The sequence below is a fragment of the Oryctolagus cuniculus genome, chromosome 2 (assembly GCF_051225735.1).
Source record: "Oryctolagus cuniculus isolate XC-2025 breed Fujian yellow rabbit chromosome 2, ASM5122573v1, whole genome shotgun sequence".
NCBI classification, from domain to species: domain Eukaryota; kingdom Metazoa; phylum Chordata; class Mammalia; order Lagomorpha; family Leporidae; genus Oryctolagus; species Oryctolagus cuniculus.
In genome coordinates, this window is record NC_142868.1 from 175,385,956 (window position 1) to 175,407,226 (window position 21,271).

General features: G+C 39.7%; 1 protein-coding gene across 3 annotated transcripts in view; it reads right to left on the minus strand.

Annotated features, from left to right (window-relative positions):
* TTC27 (tetratricopeptide repeat domain 27) overlaps positions 1-21,271 on the minus strand; it is a 214,578-nt gene that overhangs the window by 149,466 nt on the left and 43,841 nt on the right. For 2 of the 3 annotated variants that reach the window (XM_002709924.6, XM_051843020.2), the window contains exons 8-9: positions 15,927-16,039; positions 12,475-12,541 (exon numbers count right to left, since the gene is read on the minus strand). In XM_002709924.6, coding sequence (XP_002709970.2) covers positions 12,475-12,541; positions 15,927-16,039 — 180 coding nt within the window. Of the gene's footprint in view, positions 1-7,645; positions 7,829-12,474; positions 12,542-15,926; positions 16,040-21,271 lie in introns of those variants that run through there. The other variant, XM_089326555.1, reaches the window with a different exon arrangement.

Consider the following 21,271-nt stretch of genomic DNA (forward strand, 5'->3'; position numbering starts at 1 on the left):
CTCTTATTCCCACTCTTATGTTTAACAGAGATCACATTTCAGTTAAATTTCAACACTTAAGAATAACTGTGTATTAATTACAGAATTAAACCAGTCATATTAAGTAGAACAGACAAAAAAAATACTAAGAGGGATAATGTATTAAGTTGTTCATTAACAGTCAGAGCTATGCTGATCAAGTCACCATTTCTCATAGTGTCCATTTCACTTCAAGATCACTAGCAATCAGGGAAATGCAAATCAAAACCACAATGAGGTTTCACCTCACCCCGGTTAGAATGGCTCACATACAGAAATCTACCAACAACAGATGCTGGCGAGGATGTGGGGAAAAAGGGACACTAACCCACTGTTGGTGGGAATGCAAACTGGTCAAGCTACTATGGAAGTCAGTCTGGAGATTCCTCAGAAACCTGAAGATAACCCTATCGTTCAACCCAGCCATCCCACTCCTTGGAATTTACCCAAAGGAATTTAAATTGGCAAACAAAAAAGCGGTCTGCACCCTAATGTTTATTGCAGCACAATTCACAATAGCCAAGACCTAGAACCAACCTAAATGCCCATCAACAGTAGACTGGATAAAGAAATTATGGAATATGTACTCCTTAGAATACTATACCGCAGTAAGAAACAATGAAATCCAGTCATTTGCAACAAAATGGAGGAATCTGGAACACATCATGCTGAGTGAAATAAGCCAGTCCCAAAGGGACAAATATCCTATGTTCTCCCTGATCGGTGACAACTGACTGAACACCAAAAAGGAAACCTGTTGAAGTAAATTCTCTTTTTTAATTGTTTAGTTTATATATACACGAAGTTTTCTAGATAACCAATAGTGATTGGTGTCATTCAATTTCCTATGGAAAGTGAATATATTCCATATGATGTCAATGTTTTTTAATATTTATGTATTTATTTGAGAGGCAAAGAGATAGAGCATGAAGAATGAAAGAACGAGAGAGAGAGAGACAAAGCTGCCATCCACTGTTTTATTTCCAAATGCCACAACAGCTAGGCCAAAGCCAAGAGGAACGCATTCTGGGCCTTCCACATAGGTGGCAGGTACTCAGCTACCTGGGCCATCATCTGCTGCCTCCCAACTGTACTTCAGCATGAAGCTGGCATCAGGAGTGGAGCTGGGATTCAAATCCAGGTACTCTGCTAAGAAATGCAGGTATCTTAACCAGCATCCTAACCACTAAGCCTGCCCTAATGGCAGTTTTTTATTCATTAATTTATTGAAGATTATTTTACTGTCCCAGCACATGGCCATGGTGATCATACCGTATGTATTTGAAGAGACCATATACTCTGAGAATACTACCAAAAAATATCAATTTTATCAGGGAAGTTGATGGTATTGTCCAAATTTTCAATGCATTACTGATTTTGTATCTCCAGCTATAAAGACTATGAAAATCTTTGAATTTTATTTGGAATATTTATCCATTAACATATAATATAATTATCTGTATGGTTGAGTTTAGATAAAGAATCCTAGCATTTATATTTTGTCCTATTGCACAGCCTTTCCTGTCTTTTTAGATCACTTTAATATATATTTCAGTTTGTCATTTTAATTTTTCAATGGGCTTCTTTTTTTTTTAAAGGCAGAGTTACAAATGCAGAGAGAGAGAGAAGTCTTCCATTCGCTGATTCACTCCCCAAAAGGCCACAATGGCCGGAGCTGGGCTGATCTGAAGCCAGGAGCCAGGAGCTTCTTTCAGGTCTCCCAAGCAGGTGTAGGGGCCCAAGGACTTGGGCCATCTTCTACTGCTTTCCCAGGCCATAGTAGAGATCTGGCTCTGAAGTGAAGCAGCCAGGACTCAAACTAGCACCCATATGGGATGCCAGCACTACAGGTGATGACTTTACCTGCTACACAACAGCAAAGGCCCCTCAATGGGCTTTTAGCTAGAAGCTTCTGCAGTTTTTAACTAGTTGCCCTAGAATAATTAATTTTTCACAAGTATTTGGAACAGTATAATTATTTGCATTATAGGTAGTAATTTTGCAATTATACGGATGCATTAATCTACCTTTGTATTCTTTCTACATCATTTAGAAAATACCAAGAAATAATTTTTAAAAAGAGAAATATGTATTTTAATGACACTGGAAAGAAAAGGAGGCTCTGTTACATATATACAGATGTTTATGGCTTCAAGTGCTCTTTAATTCTCAGCATCTGAGTTTCCATATGGAACTATTTCACTTTAGCTTGAAGAATTTCCTTTGGCTTCCTTTATAGTGCAGGTCTGCTGACAACAAATTCTTTTCATTTCTACTTTATCTATAAATGATTTCATGTTGGTCATAATTCTGGGTTGACATATCTTTCTTTCATAAATTAAAAAATGATATTCTACTGTCTTTTGTCCTTGATAGTTTCTGAAGAAAAGTTCAAAGTCTTTGTAATCATGTTCCCCTTATTTAATGTGTCATTTTTCTGTCTGCTATCAGGATATACTCATTAGTTTATTTTTCCTGGTTGATCAGTACACACAAAATTATGATTTTGTTTTCTCTTTCTTAGGTTTCACTATGCTTGTAGAATCCATAAATATACGACCTCCACACATGTTGAAAACTGTAACTATAAGGGCCAGCGCCGCGGCTCACTAGGCTAATCCTCCTCCTTGTGGCGCCGGCACACCGGGTTCTAGTCCCAGTCGGGGCGCCGGATTCTGTCCCGGTTGCCCCTCTTCCAGGCCAGCTCTCTGCTGTGGCCAGGGAGTGCAGTGGAGGATGGCCCAAGTGCTTGGGCCCTGCACCCCATGGGAGACCAGGAGAAGTACCTGGCTCCTGCCATCGGATCAGCGCAGTGCGCCGGCCGCAGCGCGCGGGGCGCAGCGGCCATTGGAGGGTGAACCCACGGCAAAGGAAGACCTTTCTCTCTGTCTCTCTCTCTCACTGTCCACTCTGCCTGTCAAAAAATTAAAAAAAAAAAAAACTGTAACTATTATTTCTTCACATATTTCTTTCTGCTCTATTCTTTCTCTCCTCTGGAACTCCAATTATGTATAAATTGGGCTTTTTTTATATTGTTCCACATGTCTATAAATCCCTGTCCATTATTTTTACCCTTTTGTTGCTACTGTTCTTCAGAATGGACAGTTTCTAGGGGTCTATGTTCAAGTTCACTAATTCTTGCATCTTCATTAAATGGCTACTCTCAACCAGTGCCATTTGTATTTCACATTTTACATACTTGGATCTAGGATTATCATTTGGCTCTTTTTTATACTTCCTATTTTTCTCTACAAATTCTCTTTTTTTTAGAGCTATGTCACTGAAAATATAGGAAGACTTTTGTTTATCATTGTACCCTAATTCCAGAATCCAGGTCATCTTGGAATTAATCTCATTGACTATTTTTTCTCTTGTGAATGGTTTGCACTTTCTTCATTCTTCACGGTAGATGTTATATTGTGAAGATCAGGAATTTGATGCTATTGTTCCAAAGTGCTGGGCTTGTTTTGTTTTAACATACAACTTGGTTTAACCAAAGCTGTACTTGGGAAATCTTAGATGGCTGCTCAAGTCTCATATGAGTTGTTTAATCCTTAATGAATCTATTCAGAGCATGCCCATTATACGCATGGCTCAATGGTGACTGGAAACATTTATACACAGAATGTAAGGATACTCATCTGTGATTCTCTCCTTAAAATATGCTTCCTCCTGCTCACGTTCCAGTACCTATGGTAACCCCAAACTCTGTCCTAAGAAAGACTGCAGAATTGTTACTAAAGCTTTAGCTACTCTGAATGCAATATACTATGATCTACTTATAGGGTAGAAACAACACAAATAAGAAAACTAACCATGTCAATCCCTTCTTCCAACAACAACAACAAAAAAGTAATCTCCAAAATCTTTCTGTCTTTATGTATTCCCCCAATGTCATCAGGTAACCAGAAATTTGGGGGTTTCGTATTTTGTCCATACTTAGTAATTTATAACTACAGAAGAATGGTTCTAATCAGAGCTTAGCCACTACAAAACAAGCAGAAGTTCTCCAAAAGCATTTCTGAATCAGCTTGGCAATTTCCAAAGAGAAAAAAAAATAGCCTCCTGGGACTCCAATTGCTATTGGATCTATTTTAAAGCTCAATTTGGGGAGAAATGTCAATTCAACAATACTGAGTCTCCCAACCCATGAACAAGGTAAAGCTCTGCATGTACTTACAGCTATAGCTCCTCTCATCATTCCTTGTCCTTTTCAGGGCTCAGATTATGCACTGCAGTTATATTTATCACTAAACATTTGATTTCCTAAATGTTATCGTAAGTCCTTCAAAAGTTTCTTTCCCAATCATTCATTGATATTACATATAAAGAAAACTAACTTTTTTATGTTGATGTGTGGTATTCAATTAGATTATTAGTTCTATTAGCTGATTCTTCAAAAGTTTTTTATATACAAAATCATGTTGTCTATGCAAAAAGATAGTTTTACACCTTTCTTTCCAAACTGCACATCTTTCATATCTTCTGTCCTAGCTGGTATTTCTAGTTCAACATAGAATACAAATGGAGAAAGCAATTTTGTCTTTTACCTGATTTTTAAAGTGAGAGGGATTGTTTTTCATCAGTAATTTTAGTTATGAAAACTTTTAAAGGGGAACCGGAGCTGTGGTGCAGTGGATTAACACCCTGGCCTGGAGCGCCGGAATCCCATATGGGCACCAGTTTGAGACCCAGCTGCTCCACTTCCTATTCAGCTCTCTGCTATGGCCTGGGAAAGCAGTGGAGGATGGCCCAAGTCCTTGGTCCCCTGCACTCGCGTGGTTGACCCGGAAGAAGCTCCTGGCTCCTGGCTTCAGATCAGTGCAGCTCCAGCCATTGCAGCTCTCTGGGGAGTAAACCATCGGATAGAAGACCTCTCTCTCTCTCTGTCTGTTTCTCTCTTTCTCTCTCTCTGCCTCTCCTCTCTCTGCGTAACTCTTTCAAATAAAAAAAAAAAATACTTGTAAAGGTTTATTTATTTACTTATTTAGAAACTCAGAGTTACATAGAGAGAGCGAGAGAGATCTTCCATCCCCTAGCTAATTCACTCCCCAGATGGCTGATATGGCCAGCAAGGGCCAGACCGAAGTCAGGAGCCAGGAGCTTCATCTGAGTATACAACATGGGTGGCAGGGCCCCAAACACTTAGGCCATCTTCCATTGCTTTTCTCAGGCCATTAGCAGGGAGCTGGATAAGAAGTAGAGCAGCTAGGACACAAACTGGTGCCTAAATGGAGCACTGGTGTTGTAGGTGGCAGCTTTATCTGCTGTACCACGTTGGTCCCAGTATAGATTTTTCTGTTTTATCTTTTTTTCTTGTTTATTATTTATTTAAAAGGCAGAGTTACAGAGAGAGTTCCATCTGCTGGTTCACTCCCCAAATGGCCACATGGCTGGGGCTGTGCCAGGCCAAAGCCAGGAGCCAAGAGCTTCTTTCAGGTCTTCCAAGTGGAAGGCAGGAGCCTGAGGACTCAGGCCATCTTCCACTGCTTTTCCCAGGCCATGAGTAGGGAGCTAGACTGGAACTAAAGCAGCTGAGACTTGAACATGGGTCCATATGAGATGCCAGGACTGCAGGTGGCAGCTTAGCCTGCTGGCCACAGTACCAGTCCCTACAGGGGCCGGCACTTTATTAAGGTGATAGTTTCTTCTATTCCAAGTTTACTTTCTGTACAACGTTTTTAAACATCGTAAGAGTTCTTACAATGAAAGGGTGCTGAATTTTGCTAATGGCTTTTCTGTATCTAGATAGGTAATCACTTGGTTTTTCTCCTTCACTATTCTAATAAGGCAAATTGCACTGTTCCAGGTGAAACATATTTTGTATTCCTGAGATAAGCCCTCTTTAGTCATTACCTAGTACCCTTTTCATATATGGCAGTTTCATGTATTTTGTCTAGCTTGGAGCTAAACAATGGGAAATAAGTCCAGTACCAGTTACTGCAACATGGCTGGAAAGGAAATTCACAAATAAGCATTAACTTAACACATGGTTAACTGTATCGAAAAAAAGAGATCAGTCTCCAGGTCAGTTTTGATTTAGAAAACACCTGGAAGAGAAAATGCAGCAGAGAAATTATGTAGCATAAAGTTTTAGGTAAGAAGGTAAGGGCTTGTAACTGCTCTTTGTCTTCATTTGGCGTGTCCCTCTTCTCTGTTTGTTATCACCACATTCTCTTCATGTTTTATTCCCACCAAGTTGACTATGATATGTGTAGCCGTGGTTTTCTTTTTCATTGTTTTACCTTTCTTGGGTCTCACTGTGATGGCTCATCTATAACGTCAGGGACTTCTGAAGTAATTAACTGTAGTAACAAACTATTTGAAATGACAAAGTTAAATTGTCTAACAAATTGAAATTTCATGAGTATGTACTTCATTTAAATTTATAAAGATGGAGTTAATCAATATACAACATATAAATTATACCAACTTATCACACTGTAGATGTACAATTCTGCAATGTATAAGATGTACAATTACTACCTGACAATTAAGAAAAAGAAGTAAGTATTCTCTAGAAAAAATAGATAGCGTCACCTTAATCTGGGAAAATGATTAGGAAACTGTTTTATGTTCATAAATAAGTATTTATCAAATAGCTTTAAATCAACAGTAGACACAGAAAATATATACAATATAATATGTAACTTCCAGAGGTCTTATTACTTCTTTCATTTCCAGAGAAATCTTGGGACTTCAGACAGTCAGAAGGCAAGCTGCCAGTATCAACTCACACTTAAACAAAACTTTTGCCAATGAAAACTGAAACACCTGTATGAATTAACTAAATTGTTCCCATTTTCAACAATAAAAGGAAATTAAAAACATTACTGAATGTCACTGACTTGGCTCATGTGAAAGGAAATAACGTCGCTATCACAGCTAATTTTAAATTATCAAGTCCATACAGCACAAATGGCTCTCTAAAACATAGGTTATTTTTGCTATGACTCAGTTTTCCTGAAACATGCAGATACAGTATCTCAGGAATAGCACTAAATAATGACAGTATTAAACAAGTAAACCTATTATCTTTATCTCAAGCTTTTGCTTTACAGAACTAAAATACTTTCCTAACATATCTCAAATATATCTCAAGGCCGGCGCCGCGGCTCACCAGGCTAATCCTTCGCCTTGCGGCGTCAGCACACCAGGTTCTAGTCCCGGTTGGGGCACCGGATTCTGTCCCGGTTGCCCCTCTTCCAGGCCAGCTCTCTGCTGCGGCCCGGGAGTGCAGTGGAAGATGGCCCAAGTGCTTGGGCCCTACACCCCATGGAAGACCAGGATAAGTACCTGGCTCCTGCCATCGGATCAGCGCAGTGCGCCGGCCGCGGTGGCCATTGGAGGGTGAACCCACGGCAAAGGAAGACCTTTCTCTCTGTCTCTCTCTCTCACTGCCCACTCTGCCTGTCCAAAAAAAAAAAAAAATATATATATATATATATATATTTCAACATGAAAACAGTGGCAAAAATTTCTCCCCCCAAAAAGAAATTTCACTATAATTTGAGTAAACTTTTGGATAGTTGACTAAAACTGAACAAAATTCATGACCAATAAGCCATTTGGGTTTTTTTTCCATTCAATAAATATTTACCTAATGCCAAATAACCATGGTCCTTACCTCTCCAAGTACCTTACAGCTTTGTGGCAGCAGCATTAAGATTTCTACTGTACTTGCTCCTCTGTGACAGAGCACGACACCTGATAGTCTCAATAGTTCACAGTCCCGGTTTCCAGCCACGCAAGCTGCTGCCAAAGAAGGAAAATGCACGCCCGGCAAACACAGCATATTCTTTCTTTCCTTTACTCCTTTCTCTGCTACAAATATAACCAACTTCAAACAGGTCTTAGCTCTCTAGGCTGGGTAACATGGGAACCCTCTCCTACAAAGCAGTGACCAGCTGGCCTGGCACAACACTGAACGCTCTGAGTGCAGCAGCCACTACCTGCCCTGGAGGACTTTCTTGGATGTTCTTCAGTTTGACCCTCAAGGTAAGTTTTGAGTGTTGAGGCAGGGACACACTACACCTTCTCTCATTTTGCAGAAGAGGAAGATGAAACAAGTGGTCTTGCTTACCATCATGCAGTTCCAACTAAAAATGGAACCAAGCAGAGTGATACAGCAATAGAAATCAGTCCCATTCCAGGTTTGTAGTATATTTCATTCATTCTCTTATTCTGTACACATTTATTGAGCAACAGCTATTTGTAAAGCAATGAAGTACTATACCAGGCCTTGTATAGGACCCAGGAAAGAAGAGAGCTCAGTCTCTAAAGCTAGGTATGAGCTAGCACTATGGCATAGTGGGCTAAAGCCTCCACCCTATGGTGATAGCATATACAGGTGCCGGTTCAAGTCCCAGCTGCTCCACTTCTGATCCAGCTCTCTGCTATGGCCTGGGAAGGCAGCAGAAGATGGCCCAAGTGCTTGGGCCCTAGCACCCACATGGGAGATCCAGAAGAAGCAACTGCCTCTCTGATCGGTCCAGCTCCAGCCGTTGTGGCCATTTGGAAAGTGAACCAGTGGATGGAAGACTTTCTCTCTGTCTCTCTATGTAACTCTATTCTCAAATGAATAAATAAAATATTTTTAAAAATCTGGGCATTCATTGTCTTACAAAAAATTATATTTACATAACTACTTATCCTGTAAGCCAAAAACAACCCTTGCTAAAAGAGAGGCACAAAAGTTTAAGAGTTCAGAAATGGGTAGCACCTAAAACTGGCCCCTCTTGTCTCAAACATAATAATATACAATACAGTCACACTTCAGTATCCACAGGGAATTGGTTCCAGGACAATCCACAGATACCAAATGCTTGAGTACCTTACATAAAATAATGTAGCATCTACATATAAGATAGACATACTCTCCCATACACTCTAAATCATCACCAGATTACTTACATTACCTAACAGAATGCAAATACAATGGACATAGTTGCTACAATGTATTATTTAGAAAATTACAAGTAAAAATAAAAATGTCTATACATATTGAAGGTAGTTTATTTCTAATACTTTTAATTAGTGGTTGGTTCAATACAGGGATGAAGGGCCCAGAGATATGGGGGACCAATTGCATACATAAAATTTCTTTCTTCTCTGAAACCAGGGGCCTCTTCTAATTCACCATCTCATCTAGTTCAGAATAATGCACAAAGGGACAGAGGAAGGACTGAGAGACAAAAGCAAACAGTGATAAAGTCTGATTTTTGGAGGCCAGTGCTATGACACAGCGGGTTGAAGCCCTGGTCTGCAGTGCTGACCATATGGGCGCCGGTTTGAGTCCTGGCTGCCCCACTTCCTATCCAGCTCTCCGTTACGGCCTGGGAAAACAACAGAAGATGGCCCAAGTCTTTGGGCCCCTGCATTTATGTGGGAGACCCAGAAGAAGTTCCTGGCTCCTGGCTTCAGATTGGCTTAACTCCAGCCATTGCGGTCATCTGCGGAGTGAGCCTGCAGTTGGAAGACCTCTCTCTCTCTCTCTCTCTCTCTCTCTGCCTCTGCCTCTGCCTCTCTCTAACTCTGCCTTTCAAATAAATAAATAAATCTTTTTTAAAAAAGTGTGATTTGTGTTTTTCAGGTATATTTTTAAATGCTTCATTTAGGAGAGAAGAAAAATCAGGGAAGTGGGATAAGGAGACACTGTAGAGCCCAACAGAAGCAGAGGCTCCCTCCTAAAAGCCCTACACATACGTACATTTCTTGTTCTACCTCTCAGTAATTACAGATTTACCTAACTCTTCTCTTTGGAAGAGTGAACCCGTATGCTATGAGGTACTGTCATCAAACAGCTTTCCTCCAAAAACAGATCGATGTGCAGGCCACTTCTGATCTGGAAGAGATCTGGAGGAGAAAGAAAAGCAGAAAAACGATGCTGTCTCTTAGGGTAAAAGTATGGAACCTGAATTTATGACCTTCGTTGCAAGCCAGGAGTGAGCAGTTACCTGCCATCAGAAGTGAAAAGAGTCAGTAACTTCAGAAGAATTTCATAGTATAGAGGACCAAGAGAAGGTGAATGAAAGAAATAGTTTTAAAGAAAGGAAACAAACATACCCTCACCCACAAGAAAGGGTTTTTAAAACAGCAGCTGTTCCAATGTAAAAAGGGTGGCTTTCTATCTCTTCAGATAACTATGAATAGTACATACACCACAATAAACTGCCTAGAGATGAATCCCAACTGCTCATCCTCCCCACGGGAAACCAGCAGCACTGTCACCTCAGCCACTGGAAGAAACACAAGCCTGTCCAGCTTTCTACCTCCTGCCACTGATTCAAGCTCATGGCCGCTGCAGGCTTTCTGCTGTCTCCTGTGTGTCACATCACACAGATCTTCCCTGAGCACCTCCTTTAATGAAGTTGCACCCGGGGTCGGCCCTGTGGAGCAGGCTAAGCCGCTGCCTGCAGCACTGGCATCAATATGGGAACCAGTTTGAGACCTGGCTACTCCACTTCCAATCCAGCTCCCTGCTAATGTACCAGGGAAAGCAGCAGAGGATGGTCCAACTGCTTGGCACCCTGCACCCATGTGAGAAACATGGAAGAAGCTCCAGGATCCTGGCTTGGTCTAGCCCTGGCCGTTGTGTCTATTTGTGGAGTGAATCAGCAAATGAAAGACATCTCTCTCTCTATCTCTCTCTTTCAGAAAGACCTCTCTCTGTGTGTCTCTCCTTCTCTCTCTGTAATTCTGCTTTTCAAATAAATAAATAAAGCTACACCCATGTCATACCCTCTTACCCATGTCATACTCTCTTTCCCTGTTTTATATTTCTCCTTGGCACTTCCTTTAAATATCACTGTCTCTCCGTTTACTATATATTTCCAGTAAAAGGCAAAAGACTTTGTTTACAGCTGCATCCTCAATGGTCAGCATCTTGCCTGTATATATTAAGCATTTACTATGTATCAGATGAATAAATAGAAAATACACAATAATATTTTATATACTTTACCATTTTCTTCCCAAAACTTAGTTGTCAAATTATTTTTTTTCTATGTTTATTTATTTATTTTTGATTATTTGATAAGCAGAGTGACAGAGATAGAAAGGGAGATCTTCCATCCACTGTTTCATTTCTCAAATATCTACAATAGCCAGGGCTAGGCCTGGCCAAACCAGAAGCCTGGAACTCCAACCAGGTTTCCCATGCTAGTGGCAGGGACTCAAGTACTTGGGCCATGAACTGTTGCCTTCCAGGGTACACATTAGCAAGAAGTTGAATCATAAAAGGAATAGCTGGGAGTAGAAACAGGCACTCCAATGTGGGATTTGGCTACTCAAGAGGCAGCTTAACCCACTGTGCCATAAATTTTTTATGCTATATATAAAGTTAGTGAGTAAATAGGGCTATTTCCAAACAGTTACCTAAAACAAACATGGTAGAAAGATCCACATCAACAATTTCTAAGAATACTGAAGAGGGGAAATAAAGCAGTTATCTAGAAGACTCAACTAATATCCAACCAGTTCCAAGATGGTATAGAAAACAAAACTAACTCAAAAAATTAATATTATGGTACAAAGCAAGCTAATTTTCTTTCCACAAGATAAAAGTACACCCTTTTGGCTCATCTGACAAATAACAAAGGAAAAAAACATGAGAATTCAAACTCGATTCCCAAGGTAGCAAAATTTTTTGAAAATCATTTGAAAAAATGATAAGCTTAATCAACCTGCATTCATTAAAGAAAATAAGCATCTCTTTTTAATCCAAAAAGGCAAAAAGATAATGACTGACTCCTCCTTCTGACTTTTCTCTTCTTGAAAACCTTCTGTTGATCTCCACTTTTCAAACATCTATTACTCCATCCTTGTTTTTCACTGTCATTCTTCTCCAACTGCAGTCTATCCAACAATCTTATTGTTCTATATCCCATTCTCACCTTAATTCTCTATACTGCATTATAATTCTCTACCCAGGTATTCAACTAAAAATGTCCTCAAGATAAACAGTGCACTGCTCTTCTCTGTCCACGTCTCTCCCCACTGCTCTACACTGCTGAATGCTGATGAGCACCCTATGTGCTAGACGCCCATCTTCCCTGGGCTTTATGGCCCAGGCTCTCCTGCTCTTAGCTCTCATTCTCACCAGTCTGTAGGCTTCACCCACAGCTTTATGCACAAAAGTCACGCACGTCAGTGGTTCTGTCTCTGTTATTTCACTTTTTCATTCAAAAATATTTACTGAGCATCTATTATATGCATGGGATAAAACAATAAAATAGTTGATCATTGTTCTCAAACCTAAGCAGGTATAAAGAAAAACAGTTATGTTTACATCAGCAGCACGACACACGTGACTTATAAACTAAAATGATGACTCCTTTTTTCCCCTTAATTTCCTTAGGTGGCAGTATTTCAACATGAGAAATTTAAGTCAAGAACAAACATAAAGCAAAATAATTTACAAGGAAAAAATATGGCAAGGAAAAAGATGCTACTCACTGATGTAAATGCCAGCAGCTCCTCTTCAGTTAACTTATGCACGGGGTTATTCTTTTGGTAATTTGTGCTTTAAATAACAAAAACAGTAAATTAATTATAAAATGCAAGTTACACCTAATGAACTATAGTTTTATAAAAGCAAGGTAAACTGCTATATTTTTATATGAAAGCATAATTATAGTATTATAGCAAACATACAAATGTAGCTATCAGTCTGCCAAAAATAAGAAAAAAATTCATAAAATGCTGACAAATAAAATGTGCTGCTATCCTAAATTTTAACAGAATTTACCTTATAAGGAAAACAAGAAACACAATCTGTGTGCCACTCACAGGAAAGAAAAGAATTACTATAGCATCAACCTCTATCTATTAAATACACCAAATAAATAAAGATTACTATAGCACTAAATAGGTAAAAATTAAGAAGTTGTCAGAGCAGAACCCAAATCCTGAGATCCTACTGATCCTAGTATAACTAGTAAAATCATTTTGGAAAACAACTTGGCAGTATCTTATAAAGCAGACATTTACTTATCCTCATCCTAGGTAAAGAGCCCAGGCAAACTCTTGAACGCTTTCCCTTCTGAAAAATGAATAAAAGTTACAACTCCTAAGGTTGCTAGAATAATAATAATGTTACAGTATAGGGTATAATGCCCAGCACACAGCATTGCTCATAAATAGGTGCTATTCGTATTATTTATACAGTGTCATTATGAACAAGTAACTTTTCTACAGTAAATGTAAATTCTATCACTGGAATCAAATGTGATAGGACAATTGTGATGGATTTAGAAATAGAACAGAAGATGCCGGCGCCGTGGCTCACTAGGCTAATCCTCTGCCTTGCGGCGCCAGCACACCGGGTTCTAGTCCCAGTCGGGGCGCCGGATTCTGTCCCGGTTGCCCCTCTTCCAGGCCAGCTCTCTGCTGTGGCCAGGGAGTGCAGTGGAGGATGGCACAAGTGCTTGGGCCCTGCACCCCATGGGAGACCAGGAGAAGTACCTGGCTCCTGTCATCGGATCAGCGCGGTATGCCGGCCACGGCGGCCAATGAAGGGTGAACCAACAGCAAAGGAAGACCTTTCTGTCTCTCTCTCACTGTCCACTCTGCCTGTCAAAAAAAAAAAAAGAAAAGAAAAGAAAAAAGAAAAGAAACAGAACAGTAGAACAAGGTGTGATCCCTGTTTTAAAACTGACACATAATGTTGGTTCAAAAGTTCCCAACATTAAAAAGTAAATGTTTAAGGAGATGCAAATGCTAATGACCCTGATTTGATTATTACATGGTCTGGGGATACTTGAAAAACTTTGTGGAAAAACGGAATTAAAAGATAAGTTAGGGGCCCGCGTTGTGGTATAGTAGGTTAAGCCTCTACCTGCAATGCTAGCATTCCATATGGGCACCAGTTGGGAACCCAACTGGTCCACTTGCAATCCACCTCCCTGCTGATTCTCATTGGAAAACAGCAAAAGATGGCCCAAGTCCTTGGGCCTCTGACCCACATGAGATATATGGATGAAGTTCTTGGCTCCTGGCTTCAGCTTGGCCCAGCCCCAGCCTTTGCAGCTGTTAGAGAATGAACCAGCAGATGGAAGACCTCTCCCTCTCTCTTTCTCACTCTCTCTCACTCTCTCTGTAATTTTGACTTTCAAATAAATAAAATAAATCTTTAAAAAAAAAAAAAAGTTAAGCTGGGGCCAGCACTGTGGCATAGCAGGAGAGGCCACTGCCTGCAGTGCTGGCATCCCAAATGGGTGCCGGTTCGAGTCCCAGTTGCTCCACTTCCGATCCAGATCTCTGCTATGGCCTGGGAAAGCAGTGGAAGATGGCCCAGGTCCTTGGGTCCCTGCATCCACGTGGGGAATCCAGAGGAAGCTCCTAGCTCCTGGCTTCAGATCGGCACGGCTCCAGCCGTTTCAGCCAGTTGGGGAGTAGCCGGCAGATGGAGGACCTCTCTCTATCTCTGCCTCTACCTCACCTTCTCTCTCTGTGTAACTCTGACTTTCAAATAAATAAATAAATACTTTTTTTAATAAAAAAAAGTTAATTTTGGTGTGAAGATAATTTAAAATCCATGCAAAGGATTTTCATGATATGCACTTTGATGAACTTTGTGGAGACCCCACACAAACACGTTTAGAGTTATCACAGTTATGTAATCCCTTTTAAAGAAATAAAAGGGGACTCCAGAACTGAACTCAAGTTTACTGATAGTATATAGGAGGTAACAAAATGCTATGAGGTAAACACTAAAGGATTAGTTCTACTGAGTTAAAGAAGAAATTTTTTTCAAATGCTCCTTTCCTAAATTACCTATTCCTAATTCAATTTGTCTCAATATTGTAACTGAGATATTTAATTCTGAACGTTACTATCTCTGATGAAAAATGTGATATTTATATTATCTAAAGCATCTTCCTACAAAATATTCATTACAAAGCTAAAAAGAGTAATTTTACATTGGAGAAACTAAGCGAATACTACTTTAGGGGTAGGTATTTGGTCTAGACATGGGGACATAGAATACCCACACATCGCATCAGAGTTGCCTAGGTTCAAGTCCCAGCTCTGCTCCTGATTCTAGCTTTCAGCTAGTATGGGCCCTGGGCTGCTGCAGGTGATAGCTCAAATGGCTGGATGCCTACCACCCATGAGGGAGGCCGGAACTGGGTTCTCAGCACCCAACTTTGGCCTGATCCATCCCAATCTGGCCATTCTAGACACTCAAGGAGTGGGCCAGATGATGGGAGGTTACTCTCTCTGTCTCACACATGAATAAAAATAAATAAATTGCACTTCAATCATGTGACCAAAGTTAACAGCACCAGTAGCAGGACAAAACAAAACTGTGTTCCAACTCCTAGGATGCAATGAGAACTACGACACTTAACTTCTTTGATAGCCCTGCACCCCATGGGAGACCAGGATAAGTACCAGCTCCTGCCATCGGATCAGCGTGCTGCGCCGGCCACAGCGCCCCAGCCGCAGTGGCCATTGGAGGGTGAACCAACGGCAAAAGGAAGACCTTTCTCTCTGTCTCTCTCTCTCACTGTCCACTCTGCCTGTCAAAAAATTAAAAAAAAAAAGAAAAAGAAAAGAAAAGAAAAAAAGAAACAGAAGATGGGATCGCTGTATGTGTGTGCGTGTGTGTGTGTATGTCACACTGCCTCTCAAATAATAATGCACAATTTATTAAAACAAAAAATAAATGAAAGAAAAATCCAATGTATTGCTAGCTAAGGCTAATCAAAGAAATTTCCTTTATAAAGGAAAAAAAAGACAGGAAATTCCTACTTAGCAGCCCAAGTATTCTTTTCATAAGCATTACCAAATTTTCTATTCATTCACACAGAACCTTTAGGAACTCCTGGAACACAGATTTTCCCCAAACACAAGAGTACCAACGTGCAAGGTGTTAGAGGCAGTTAACTCAGTCCTTAACTTACCAGACTCCAAGGATAACAGCAAGCTCTTCTGCACAAAGGTCAGGCATTTGAAACTGTTCACTGTCTGCTAACTTGATCTCATTCAGAACAGTATCATCGTTGAGCTCAAGATTCTGGTAGAATACAAAGGAAAATATTTGGATCAAAAGTTAAATTTGATTCATTCAAAACAATTATATGTATTATTGCTGAGGGATAAAGTTAAGCTACCTTTTAAGATTTATATAATATATAAAAAATATATATTATATAACATAGCCAATAGGCTTTTCTATCTGGGTGGGACATATTTGGAGGTAATTTACCTTGTAGAAAGGAAAGATGTGCCCTCTACTCTTCAATAATGACAACAATAAGGAAAAATAGATATCTTTGATTGAGCCTAGTATGCAAAAGCCCCTATGCTGACAGTTTAACATAAAAGGGTACTTTGAAAAGTTCATGCAGGAGCTGGCATTGTGGTGTAGCAGATCAAGCCACCACTTGCAAAGCTATCATCCCATATGGGCACCAGCTGAGTTCCAACTGCTCCACTTCTGATGCAACTCCCTGCTAATGCACCTGGGAAAGCAGAAGACAGCCAAAGTTCATGGGCCCTGCCACCATCATGAGAGACGCAGAGGAAACTCCTGGTTCCCAGTTCCTGGTTGTAGCCATTTGGAGAGTAAACTAGCAAATAATAGATTTCTCTGAGACAGAGACAGAGATAGAGATGATAGAGATAGAGATAGAGATAGAGAGATATATCTCTCTGTAACTCCGCCTTTCAAATAAATGAAATATTTTAAAAGTAAAATAAAATAAAAAGATCATGCAAGGCTTTGCGGTACTGCAAGTTAAGCAACTGCTTTAATGCTTGCATTCCATATGGGAATGCCACTGCTTCACTTCCAATCCAACTTCCTGCTAATGCACGTGCAGGTGGCAGATGATGGCCTAAGTACTTTGGCCCCTGACAACTACATGGGTGACCCCTGACTCCTTGCTTTAATTTGGGCAAAACCTGGCCTTGAAGCCTTTTATAAAGTGAACCAGGGAGCCAGTGCAGTGGCATAGTGGGTAAAGCTGCCACTTGCAGTGCCAGCATCCCAGAAGGGCACAGTCAAGACCCAGCTGCTCATCTTTTGATCCAGCTCTCTGCTGTGGCCTGAGAAAGCAGTAGAGATGGCCCAAGTCCTTGGGCCCCTGCACCCATGAGGGAGACCCAGAAGAAGCTCCTGGCTCCTGGCTTCAGATCAGCGCAGCTCCAGCCGTTGCAGCCATCTGGGGAGTGAACCAGCTGATGGAAGACCTCTCTCTGTGTCTACCTCTCTCTGTAATTCTTTCAAATAAATAAAAATAAATCTTTAAAAAAAAAAAAAGCAAAGAGAAAAAGGGGGGCCCAGTGCTGTGGCATACTAGGCTAAGCCTCTGCTGCTATGCCAGCATCCCATATGCGCGCTGGTCGGTGTCCCAGCTGCTCCTCTTCCAATTCAGCTCTCTGCTTATGGCCTAGGAAAACAGTAGAGGATTGCCCAGGTGAGAGACCTGGAGGAAGCTCCTAGCTCCTGGCTTCAGATCAGCCTGGCTTTGGCTGTTGTGGCCAATTGGAGAGAGAACCAGCAGATTAAAGACCTTTCTCTCTGTAGTTCTCTCTCTCTCAAATAAATAAGTAAAAATCTTAAAAAAAAAAAAGTCTGAAAAAGGACTAACAATCAGAATATGGAAAACGTCTTATAACTGATAAAGAAGATAAATAACCCAATTAAAATGAGCAAAAGATTCATAAAACACTTCAAAAAGAACACATACAAATGGGCAATAAGCACACACAAAAATCCTTGACATCAGTAATAAATGGGGAAATACTAATTAAAATCAGAAAGAACTACTACACACAAATTACAATGACTAAAATTAAAAAGATTTGCAATACTAACTATTGGCAAAGATCTGAACCAATTAGAACTTCATATATTGCTGGTGGAAATATAAAAATGGTGCAATCAAAGAAAAAAGTTTTCCAGTTTCTTAGAATAATGAGCCATCAATTCTATTCCAATTCTAGTTACCCAAGAGAAATGAGAACATATGTCCACACAGAGGCCAGGCATAAATGTTCACAGCAGTTTTATCTGTAATAACCCAAAACTGGAAATAACCCAAATATCTGTCAACAGGTAAATAGATTTCAAAGGTTATGGTATATTTAACCAATGAAATTCTGTTCAGCTATAAAAAAGAACTACTGACACATGTAATCACATAGATAAATCTCAATAAAATGTTGAAAAAGAGGACAGACACAAAAGCATACATAGTCTGTGATACCAAACATATGAAATTCTAGTAAAGGAAACTATCTGTAGTCACAAAAAGTAGACCAATGTTTAGCACCAGGATATGGGAGATTAACTACAAAGGAACAAGATGAAACTCCTTGGGGTAACAGAGTATATCTTGAATAAGATGGCTAGGCCTATATATTTCCCAAATCTTATTAAAATGGGTCAATTTTTCTATAAGTAATATACTTCAATAAAAGCAATTTTAAAAAATGACGCCCCTCCCCTCAATAAATCTAGTGAAACCACAATAGGATATCACAAAACATACACACTAGAATGGAAAAAACTAAGTCAACTGACAACACAAAGCACTGGCAAAGACAGAGCAACTGGCACTCGCATACATTTCACTGTAGGGATGTAAAACAGTATAACCATTTCGGAAAACAGTTTTGTAGTTTCTTATAAAGTTAAAAATATACTTCCCACACAACCCAGCCATTCCATTCCTAAGTATTTACCCAACAGAATGAAAAACACATGTTCACATAAAGATTGAACTACTAATGTGCCAAGCTGCTACTAGCAATTCAAATGCCCACCAACAGCTAAATAAATGCATTGTGTTTTATCCACACAATGAAATATGTGTGTGCTTCAAAAAGTTTGTGGAAAATGGAATTTAAAGTATTTTATTATGGTGCAAAAATTTTAAATCCACAAGTTTTTTCAGAAAATGCTTTTTTCCATGAACTTTCTGAAAACCTCCTCACAATATTTAGCAATGAGCAGCATGTGACTTGGTATTACAACATGGATGAACCTCAAAAACACAAGGGTACATGACAATTTTTTGTACATGTTAAGGAACTGTATTGTTCAGTTTTCAAGATTGTTGTGTTAGGAAGACTGATACAGGTGTTCTATGCGGTCCTGAACCCTGTTAATTACACTTACAATGTATTTTGGTTCCACATCACAATGACTTGTTCCCAATTACCCTTTTATCCTTTTTAGGCACCTTTTTTTTAATGTTGCCGTTTCCCTTTGCATTGTATTGTTTTGACAACTATAATTTGAATCAGAGCTGAAAGAGGTCAAGAATAAAGTATATTTTATATTAAAAAACTAAAAACAAAACACAAGGCTAAAGGAAAGAAGCCAGACACAAAGTACATTTTGTATGATTCCATTTATTCAAAAATTCTAGAAAAGACAGGTCTAATTTGTGACAAAAAGCAGATAGTGGAGGGAAACTGTCCAGTGGAAAAGGATTTTGAGAGGATTTTTGCTACCTTGAAAATTGTTCTATATTTTCATTTAAGATGTGGTTACACTGCTCTTTGTATTTTTCAAAGCTAATCAAATTGTCCTTTTGAAATAGGTATATTTTATTTAAGTTATCCCTCAACAAGCTTGATTTAAATTTTTTTCTAATTCAATAGAAATACAATTAACACAAAAAAGCCTTTAGGAGCCAAACAGAGCCAGGCAGAGATCACCAATTTCATAAGCCTAGAAATTACTTATAGCTAAGAGGTCAAGCTTTGGAAATAGGGAAAAGGGAATCAGTCAATCTGCTCCAATCACACACCAAAGTTAACAGCTTTTCTTGTCTATTATCCAATTCACTCTAACATAAGCTTAGCATTTATCTACAAGGCTTTAAGTAAAGAGTACTGCAACCCCAGCAACTGCTAACTAGGAGGAACACTTCAAGCTGCTCCTCAATCTCCATTCCAAAAGTTCCCTCTTCAAAGAGTCCCCTAAATGTATAGAGGCAAGTGTACAGCACCCTGGTGATAGTCTTTTTTTTTTTTTAAAGATTTATTTCTCTGAAAGGCAAAGTTACAGAGGCAGAGGCACAGAGAGAGAGAGAGAGAGAGAGAGAGAGTAGTCTTCCATCTGCGGGTTCCACAAATGGCCACAACAGCAGGAGCAGGGCTGATCTGAAGCCAGGAGCCTGGAGCTTCTTCCAGATGTCCTTCACAGGTGAGGGGCCCAAGGACTTGGGCCATCTTCCACTGCTTTCCCAGAACATAGCAGAAAGCTGGATTGGAAGTAGAGCAGCCAGGACTCGAACCAGTGCCCATATAGGATGCCAGCAATGTCAGCAGTGGCTTTATATGCTACACCACAGCATTGGTCCCGGTCATCTATTTTTATCACAGACCTTTCAAATGTAGTTACATAGGTAATTTTAAATTTCCTAGTAACCATATATAAAATCTTTTTTTAAAAAAAGATGAAATGATTTAACCTAATGTGTAAAAAAATGTTATCCTTGTAATATGCATCAACAGGAAATCATTAGTTAGATATTCAGTCTTTTTTTCATACACAGTCTGAAATCTGGTATAATTTTATACTTACAACACATCTTAATTTGGACCAGTCAACTTTCAAATGCTCAATTATCACATGTGGCTGATGACTACTGTACTGGACAGGGTAGCATGTGTATGTGTGTGTATGTATAAATATATATACACACATTGATACAACCTGCTTATTAATATCCAATGTTTAATAATTCACTTGTAGAAAGTAAAATGGGTCTGCAGCAGTACTTCCTTACCTAACCGTTATACAAGTCTCCATATTTATTTTTTTCAAGATTCTTAAAGATTTATTTGTCCATTTGTAAGGCAGAGTGACAGGGGAAGGGGAGAGAGAGAAACTGAATCAGAGAATCTTCCACCACTCCTTTACTCCTCAAATGGCTGCACCAGCCAGGGCTGAACCCAGCTGACGCTAAAGGCCAGGAACTCCATTTGCATCTTCTACATAGTGACATTGGAACTGGACTCAAGTACTTAGGGCATCATCTGTTTCCTCCCAAGCAATAAACAGAAAGCTGGATGCAAAGTGGAAAAACCAGAACTTGAACCAGCACTTCGATACAGAATGGGCAATGCAAGTGGCAGCTTAACCCACTATAAGGTCCCCATATTTAAATATTGTTCTACCTTAGTCCCACTTTACCCTCCTAACATTCTACTGAATCAAGAAATCAGGACATAATTTACCATCAATTTTAAAAATTAATTTATTCAAAAGTCAGAGTTAGAGAGAGGG